The sequence below is a fragment of the Camelina sativa genome, chromosome 11 (genome assembly GCF_000633955.1).
Source record: "Camelina sativa cultivar DH55 chromosome 11, Cs, whole genome shotgun sequence".
In the NCBI taxonomy this organism is placed as follows: Eukaryota; Viridiplantae; Streptophyta; class Magnoliopsida; order Brassicales; family Brassicaceae; genus Camelina; species Camelina sativa.
Window position 1 is genome coordinate 2,662,251 of NC_025695.1, and position 8,663 is coordinate 2,670,913.

General features: G+C 36.6%; 4 protein-coding genes and 1 long non-coding RNA gene across 12 annotated transcripts in view; 1 reads left to right on the plus strand and 4 right to left on the minus strand.

Moving 5' to 3' along the window:
* The window catches only part of LOC104721244 (cysteine protease XCP1), a 1,961-nt gene extending 673 nt beyond the window's left edge, over positions 1-1,288 (minus strand). The window contains exons 1-4 of one of the 3 annotated variants that reach the window (XM_019231629.1): positions 771-1,287; positions 428-663; positions 192-329; positions 12-83 (exon numbers count right to left, since the gene is read on the minus strand). In XM_019231629.1, coding sequence (XP_019087174.1) covers positions 12-83; positions 192-329; positions 428-663; positions 771-1,233 — 909 coding nt within the window. In that variant the 5' untranslated portion in view covers positions 1,234-1,287. Of the gene's footprint in view, positions 1-11; positions 84-191; positions 330-427; positions 664-770 lie in introns of all 3 variants that reach the window. The other 2 variants (XM_010439182.2, XM_010439181.2) reach the window with 2 other exon arrangements.
* LOC104721245 lies at positions 1,547-2,242 on the minus strand. The gene is made up of 3 exons (XR_756952.2): positions 2,146-2,242; positions 1,957-2,051; positions 1,547-1,810 (listed from the first exon to the last, which is right to left on the minus strand). It is a non-coding gene; the product is annotated as an uncharacterized LOC104721245 (long non-coding RNA).
* Positions 2,505-5,529, minus strand: LOC104721246 (CMP-sialic acid transporter 4). Of its 2 annotated transcripts, none has more exons than XM_010439184.2 (15): positions 5,437-5,529; positions 5,286-5,340; positions 5,127-5,196; positions 4,937-5,048; positions 4,710-4,789; positions 4,474-4,549; positions 4,277-4,377; positions 4,053-4,124; positions 3,913-3,961; positions 3,771-3,812; positions 3,488-3,609; positions 3,249-3,308; positions 3,104-3,152; positions 2,915-3,009; positions 2,505-2,768 (listed from the first exon to the last, which is right to left on the minus strand). In XM_010439184.2, the coding sequence occupies exons 1-15, from the start codon at positions 5,461-5,463 to the stop codon at positions 2,720-2,722; spliced, it is 1,059 nt and encodes a 352-aa protein (XP_010437486.1). In that variant the 5' UTR covers positions 5,464-5,529; the 3' UTR covers positions 2,505-2,719. The 2 variants fall into 2 exon arrangements, with proteins under 2 accessions (XP_010437486.1, XP_010437485.1); XM_010439183.2 differs by having other exon boundaries at positions 5,286-5,346.
* Positions 6,156-6,888, plus strand: LOC104721247. The gene has a single exon (XM_010439185.2). The coding sequence runs from the start codon at positions 6,242-6,244 to the stop codon at positions 6,683-6,685; it is 444 nt and encodes a 147-aa protein (XP_010437487.1). The 5' UTR covers positions 6,156-6,241; the 3' UTR covers positions 6,686-6,888.
* LOC104721249 (calcium-dependent protein kinase 5-like) overlaps positions 7,852-8,663 on the minus strand; it is an 11,366-nt gene continuing 10,554 nt past the window's right edge. For 4 of the 5 annotated variants that reach the window (XM_019232591.1, XM_019232589.1, XM_010439186.2 and 1 more), the window contains exons 8-9: positions 8,419-8,643; positions 7,852-8,317 (exon numbers count right to left, since the gene is read on the minus strand). In XM_019232591.1, the coding sequence (XP_019088136.1) occupies positions 8,207-8,317; positions 8,419-8,643 (336 nt within the window). In that variant the 3' untranslated portion in view covers positions 7,852-8,206. The remainder of the gene's footprint in view (positions 8,318-8,418; positions 8,644-8,663) is intronic. The other variant, XM_019232590.1, reaches the window with a different exon arrangement.

An 8,663-nucleotide genomic window follows, 5' to 3' on the forward strand; every position in this document is an offset into this window, starting at 1 on the left:
TAGTCAGATCCCTTTGATGAACCGTAGCCAACCGCTGCTACACCGTGGTCTAGGTCTGTTCCACATCGTCCATTGAACACTCCCTGTAAACAAAACCAAAATCCCCCAAATCAGTTTTTTGAGAGAATGTAACAAGATAAGATGGATACATAGAACACAGTTTAGATATCAGAATAATCTGTTATACATACCCCTTTGTAGAATTGGAAGTCTCTTCCTGAAGCCTCAATAGCCACACTGACTGGTTGATGAGCTAAAGCCTTTACTAAACTTTCATCGTTTTCCGGGACATCTTCATAGCCGCTGATCGTCACACGTTCCACATCCTCCTGTGTAAGATTCATGAATGTGATCAGTATTATAATTAATCTGTATCACAGTATGATTTTTTGTTTATTCATGTATTTATTTGTCTAGCGTTTGTTACTTTCTGCTCTTGGCAAATTCCTTCTTCCATGAGATAAGGGTAATCGTCTTCTTTGTGGAGACCACCTGTTGAAATTATGTACTGGAATGCATAGTCCATGAGACCTCCGTTGCAGCCACTGTTGAAAGTTGTGTCACAGTCTATGAGTTCTTGCTCTGAAAGCGAACTTAGATTCCCTGTTGTGATCTGGTTGATCCCCTCCACAGCTGCAACTGTTGAAAATGCCCAACAGCTACCTGCAGCAGCAACAAAAGAAGATCATTGTAAAGATTTATTCCAGTCTCTTGTTCTATTCCTATCTTAATTTGGGACCAAGAAAGGTGAAAGAGAGAAGAAATGTTACCACATTGACCCTGGTCCTTAACAGGAGTCACAGCGCCTTTCTTCCTCCAGTCTACGGATTTAGGCAAGTCAGTGATGTCTCTGTACCTGAAGTTAGTAGAGGGCTGCCTCTTTCTAGAGAATTGTGGCTTTGCAAGTCCTAGATATCTTCCCTTGAACTCTTCATGGGACAAATCCGCAAACTCGTTCAAACCGAGCCAGTAACTGTTGATCTCATTGTTCCTCTGGTCTATATGCATCAGGTTCTCTCTGAACACCTCGAACCTGTGCACTTTCTCCTCCACGCTTTTATAAGCCTTGCTGTGTTCTGACATCCATGACTCAAAGAGCTCTAGAAGCTTTTCAGTGGATGTCAAATGCTCCGGTGTGTATCCAACAATGGAGAAATCACGGGCAAGAGCAGAACAGAGGAGAGCTGATGCTGAAATGGCGACCAAAAGAGAGAATTTGGTAAGTGAAGCCATAGCTAAATCTGTTCACTGAAAGAAAAGGAAGAAGAAGAAGAAGAGATGGTGAGAAAGAGAGTAGAGGAATAGAGCTTATATACAAGTGGGAAACAAGCCAAAGTCTCACAGTATTGGCTTTGAAGCAAAGACAATGATTAATTTAAATAACCAAGTTCGCCGGTCTCTGAGTCTTCACGGTTGGAACATTTTTGGTTAAGCCTTTTGCTCTAAGCGTGATATTTTCCAACAAAACAGCTTCGCGTTCAGACAGTAAATGATTATTAAAATATCCGGAGGGAGGATTTATAAAACAAAGTTATGTATAGGCAATTACGCATATAATTTCTGAAATTTTTACTATTCTTGATAATTTTTGGTTTCGTACAAATGAGAACAGTAAGTTTCGTGACGGGAAATAAATCAAATACATAAGCACAATTGTGAATATTACCTACACGAAAAACAAAATCGTAATCGTTAAAAAGCTTCATCTCTGTACTAGAATAATGGCAATTTTCTTGGTAGATGTAAGTTTCGAGATCTTTACTATCGTAGCTTCCCTGCGGAATGCAAATATACTGAAACAGAGACGACCCTGCACAGTGCAAACACAGTAATGCATTAAAAGAGAAACCTTTTACACAATCATTGGCTCTTATGTGCATGATAATGTTGGTGGCTACTTTTAATATCAAAATTTGAGATGATTGTATAAGTAAAGGCACGTGGTGGTTAACTTACGTTGAACCCAAGAAGAAGGCAAGGGAAAGATGGAAATTGAAGAGGAATACAGAGACAACCGCGGTGAGAAGCATCGCCACTGATGTCGAATAAACCTACATACCAATTGATAAAGTTAGACCTCGTGTACAAAAGTGACTACTTAGGGGAACCTGCTGACAAATGATAATGCACTTGCAAATATACTACCTTTACAATATTGTCTGCATACTTCATCACCATTGACACAGCAATGCCACTGCAAAATAACCAATAGAAGAATGTTTTAATGTGTTAACTTCCCGAACTTACGTTAAGAATAAGAGAANGCTTATATACAAGTGGGAAACAAGCCAAAGTCTCACAGTATTGGCTTTGAAGCAAAGACAATGATTAATTTAAATAACCAAGTTCGCCGGTCTCTGAGTCTTCACGGTTGGAACATTTTTGGTTAAGCCTTTTGCTCTAAGCGTGATATTTTCCAACAAAACAGCTTCGCGTTCAGACAGTAAATGATTATTAAAATATCCGGAGGGAGGATTTATAAAACAAAGTTATGTATAGGCAATTACGCATATAATTTCTGAAATTTTTACTATTCTTGATAATTTTTGGTTTCGTACAAATGAGAACAGTAAGTTTCGTGACGGGAAATAAATCAAATACATAAGCACAATTGTGAATATTACCTACACGAAAAACAAAATCGTAATCGTTAAAAAGCTTCATCTCTGTACTAGAATAATGGCAATTTTCTTGGTAGATGTAAGTTTCGAGATCTTTACTATCGTAGCTTCCCTGCGGAATGCAAATATACTGAAACAGAGACGACCCTGCACAGTGCAAACACAGTAAAGCATTAAAAGAGAAACCTTTTACACAATCATTGGCTCTTATGTGCATGATAATGTTGGTGGCTACTTTTAATATCAAAATTTGAGATGATTGTATAAGTAAAGGCACGTGGTGGTTAACTTACGTTGAACCCAAGAAGAAGGCAAGGGAAAGATGGAAATTGAAGAGGAATACAGAGACAACCGCGGTGAGAAGCATCGCCACTGATGTCGAATAAACCTACATACCAATTGATAAAGTTAGACCTCGTGTACAAAAGTGACTACTTAGGGGAACCTGCTGACAAATGATAATGCACTTGCAAATATACTACCTTTACAATATTGTCTGCATACTTCATCACCATTGACACAGCAATGCCACTGCAAAATAACCAATAGAAGAATGTTTTAATGTGTTAACTTCCCGAACTTACGTTAAGAATAAGAGAAGAGTCTGGCCTCTAAAGTAGCTTTTACCTGAGAGCATGGTTAAGAATCATGAGTACTGTGATGAATGAGTAACCATGGAAGAATCCCCTAAAAATGGAAAACAGCCCACATTCAATACCAGACCAGATGCGACATAACAGCATAATAACTCGGCCAGTTGGAAATAATGAGCTCTAGAACAACGAGACTATAGAGAAGTAGTATTCCTTTACATGTACTATGTTGTAGCAAATCTGAATGGAGAGACCAGAAGAATTTGGACTTACTTATTTGCAACGGCATCGAAATCTTGGATCACTATAGCAATAGCATTGAAAGCCATCCCAAAGACATATAGCCAGAAGTTCTGTACATTAATATTCCTGGAAGGTCGCTTTTTTATAATGGCCTGCCAAAATGGAAAGCAAAACCTTTATTAAGCATAAGTTATCAGTGGAATGACCCTTTCATACTGTTTTAAACAACAGAGTAAATTAGTGTTCACATACACACACAGAAAAGAAATGAATCAGCTTTGAGTATTTAAAGTATACAGTCCTAATATCTCACCTCTGTGTACACTCCGGCGAAACCACTTAACAGAGCCATGACCTAGAAACGACAATGAATGATTATATCAATTGGTGTGGACATGATATATACTTCACAACTCTTAGTTGATATTAGCATGCAAAGGAGGCTAACAGCTTACAATTGCCATAATCCAGCCAGGAAGAGATGTCTGAAGAACACGATCAGAACTGCAAAAGCAATTTTAGATATGAGACCATGTATTAAAAAGATCAGTAGAGACCTTAAGTTCGCAGAGAAAAAATCGAATGCTACATTTACTTTGAATTCAACTGAGCAGTGGTGCATCCGCAACACAATAAAATGAATCCTGCCCACTGAATCTCGCTCAATCTGTTAGAGAAGATATAGTAAGCAAACTGATTAGAAAGAGGCTGTGCACACTTAATTTAACTGATGGGAATAAAAAACAGATAACGTATGGATTTCCAGAACGAATATATATTGAAAGCTACGAAATCCATTTCAATGAGTAAAAAACCTACTTTTTCTTCAGTATAATTCTGTACAAGACACCGGTACTTATGATGTTCAAGTTCTTCAATATCTGATAGCCAGGGGCGTCTACGTATGCAAAAATATAGTACTGCCACATGAAAAGGTGATACCACAAGTAGTTAGAAACATATTAACGTGAAAAACAGAAGTTACAAACATCGACCAATTCAAGACGACATCACACCTGTAACAAATTCTTGAAAAGATACAATGCTGCAGGAATAGGAAAGACTTTAACTTCGTCATATGTCGTGCTTAACCTGATTCAAAGAAAATTAAAATGAGCTATCTATAGTCATGTTCAAAGAGAGATACATGGAACCAATTCGAAACCACTGAATTTTAAAGGAAACTAATTGCACCTGAAACACATGGTAATTTCCCAGAAAACCATATTGAGGTGGTAAAAGAAAACCCTACCTATTGTCGTCAGTAACACCTTCGTTTTTCCATATTCTTGTCAATGCAAGGAAAGATAACGCACATTTCAGTGTCTCAACCTGATGTCCACCAAAGAGTAAAACAAAAATCACTATTTCAGCCTAATAATACGCTTCAGAGATAATAAACCACACAACTAAATCTCACTTGTAACATAACATCACTCAATTTTCAATACAGAGTAATAAAAAGGTTCAAAAACTCACCAAAAAGTTGGCGGTAGTAACACTATACTCATACTTGCCAGCTCGCTTCGACCACACGATGAGTATCGCTTGAGAACTCGTCAGAATCGTAAGTGCACAGGTCACTACGCCCCTGCCTCAACACAAGTAAATTTTAAACGAAAAGAAGAAATTTCGAAATTTTATGATGTTTAGAGGAATCAAAACTTACTTTCGTTTCCAGTTAACCCGTTCACCGGATCCAACCCCAAGAGTAGCCATAGCAATGTTACTCGAAGCAACTGACATGATAATCAAAGCACCAATGAGCACACTAAACGAATAAACAAAAGTGGAGATTGAGAGAAAATAGAAGAAAGAAGAAACTCACCGGTGTGAGATTTCCCCTTCACACTCTCGATATCAGAAGCGACGCCATGATCGTCCTGAAGCTTAATACCAAAATCGAGCATTAAAGAGATTACAAACCCTAAATTGAAATCCAAAAAGGAAAGAAGAAGTGAATAGAAGAAGCAACGAACCTCATCTTTGATCTTCCGGTACTCCATTGTTTCAATCTCCTCAGATCTCTCTACTCCGAACAATACATACTCCCAACTCCAGCTTTAAAAGAAAAAAAAAAGGAAATTTTGGAAAATTAAATGTATATAAAAAAAAAAAAAAAGTGATTTAACATTCTATTTTGGGCTTGATATTTATTGGGCCTTGGTCCAATACAATACCAAATTGGCTCGTCTCGGCTACTTTCCACGTAACATTACTTTGTTTTTTTTGTGTGTTTTTATAATTTAAATATGATTTAATTTTTGGTTCAACATGAAATTTGGTTGTTAGTGGAGTGGAGACAGATTCGGCTTCATTTTTTGATAAAAAAGAAAATAAAAATACTAAAAATCAAGCAAATCCAATTTAAAGGAAAAAAAAAAGCATTTTCTATACTGAGAAAATAAAACTAGAAAGAAAAACCTAAATTAAGTTGTGTATTGTGAATTGTGATGGGAATAGAACCCTACCTGAAAACAATGTATATCTATATTCACCAAAACTAAAATCTTTGTGCCTCCTATTTTCTTAAGATGCATACATAGTTACATACAAAACAACAAATAAACATAAAATTACATTGTAATTAAAAAAACAAAACAAAAAAAAAAGTGCAAAATTTAATTGGGTGTGGGCATAAAAGTAAAATGGAGCCCACAAATAAAAATGGAATAAAAACACAGCCTGTGTTAGAGCTGTGTTCACTAATTATCATCTCTCACATTCACATAATCACATTCATCATCTTCATACTTCAATCTCTCTCTCTCCAAGAACAAAGCAATGAGCTCAATGATGGAGACTCTCCAGATTCGTAAACCCACTTCTCTACCCGTTTCTCAACGCCCTAACTCCACCACCACCGCCGAAGATGAGCCTGGACTCATCCGACGTCGTCTCTCTTCTCTCTCCCTCAACCTCTCTAACCAACCAGCGGCTATAGCAGCTAGGTTCCCGAGATCCAAATCTGTCTCCGCTATGGGAGAGCAAGCAGGGACCTCTGTGAAAGAATGGTGGGAATGGGGCTGGTCGTGGATCCTTTCAAGAAAACCCATCTTCATCAGAGATCTTGAGCTTAACAAAGACGAAGCTAAATCTATTGGTTCTCAAAACAGAGGAAGTATAATGCACGTCTTCTTCAAACTCCGGTCTCAGATCCGTAACCTCATGGGATCTTCTTCCTCTGATTCTCTTCCTCTTTCTTGCAAATACAAGCGTCAACGATAAAGAACAAATGATTCTTGAAAGCTTGCTTTCACAATATGGGGGTTGAGATTTTCGTGATATGTCTCTTCTTTTTTTAATTTACTTTTATGCAATGGAGTATAATGTATAATTGTGTCTTTTTTTATCTTCTTCTAAAAATTTTAATATTGTATTTTGCTTAGATCATTAATCAATTTATTTATTTATATTTGATGTTTTGTGGCTTGTGCAGTTGTATTTTTTGTATCTCTCTTTTAATAACCATGCAAATTATATAGAAATCCGTTATTTTTGTTTTAATCTTTTACGCGCCATATATGAACTTCCGTTGTAGTATTTCTTTCATATTGATCGTATAAATGATAATTGATGATGATAATAATAACAATGCAAGAATGTTATAAGGTTTAAGTATAGAGGTTCAAGAATTTAATCATGATCATACAAGTGTAAAAGTGTAGATCTATGAGATTAATTTCCACCAAATATTCCCCCCCCCCCCTATTTTGTGGGTTTTTAACGGTTGTGGTGTGTAAAAAAAAAAAGGTATTGACGAAACTTCGGTTGCATACAACAGAGAACGTGTGTGGCCGACATAACATTTGTCGGTGGCACCAATATCGTCGGTGGCGAATTCATATTTATTGCTCTCATCATAATTTTTAAACTAATCTTGATTTGAAGTCGGGGGTGGATTAGTTTATAGTACTATTAAAAAGAATTGAGTAATCTGACCCCAAAAATGATCGTATTTAGCTCAAACAACAGATGATTCTTTTAACGAAGCTAACCAATGTGACAATATCAAAAAGAGGTTAAGTAATATGATAAATTTATAAATGAGACCAAAATAATTTAATAGAAATAGTAGTATATGTTAAAGGTTGCGGCGTTACAAAGCATGTGAATATGAGAAGTGCCAGAATTTATTGTTTTTATGTAAATTATATTAAATGGTTTTGGTATTATATGTTGCAATTACAGATTGTAGCCAATGAATGATTGTTTTCGAACAGCCTTGAGTTTTGGTTTTATTTGAGTTTAAATACAGGTTACTTAGAAAAAGCACTTTGATTACATGATTGAGACTCGCTAGCTCATCATCTTCCACATCATAGACAATTCAAAATCAAAAGTGGTGTAGTCTGAGATTGATGAAGGGTCGTCATCGTCTGGAAAGAAAGAAAGAGTTTTTCAAAGTAAAATTGCTTAGAAATCACACAACATACAAAGACATTTTTGTTTTGTTTTTCAAATACAAGAGTGAACAGAGTTGAACAATTGAAGATGACTCACTAACTCCAACAATAGCCATAATAAACATACAAACAACAAAAGGGTAAAAAACAAACAAAACCTCCAAAGCTACTTGATGATTAATCACACAGTCGTTAAACATTAGCTCGAACCCTCCTCAGCGATGAATCCGGTTTGATCTTCTTCTTTTTTTCACCTTCTATGTAGTGAGCATTGAGATAGTGAATCTCATGAATAAGAACATTTTTGCAGTCACAATTGCACAAGCAGATTACAAAGCAGCCTCTACGCGTCTCTCATGCTAATGTTTAGACTATTTCTCATCGTTCTTCTTCCAACACCAGCATTTCCCTTTTGCATCATCTCCACAAACTCACCATAATCAATCTTTCCATCCTGTTCGGACCAACATAAAAACCAAAGAACTTTTTATGAGATGATACCTCAACATTATTAGTCCAGAGAGAATTGTGGAACAGAGTTAATGTAAGGCTTACATTGTTTTGATCAACTTCTTTTATGATGTCTTCAAGGAAAACATCAGCCATGCCATGTTCAACGCATGCTTGTTGCAGCTCATCGATTGTTATGTAACCACTTCCGTCTTTGTCAAAGTATTGAAACGCAGCGACAAGATGCTCTTCCCTCTCCAGTTTGTTGAGATGAATAGTCGCTGCAATGAACTCACTGTAATCTATTGTCCCACTGTTGTCCACATCAGCCTGGTCAATACAAGAGTTCA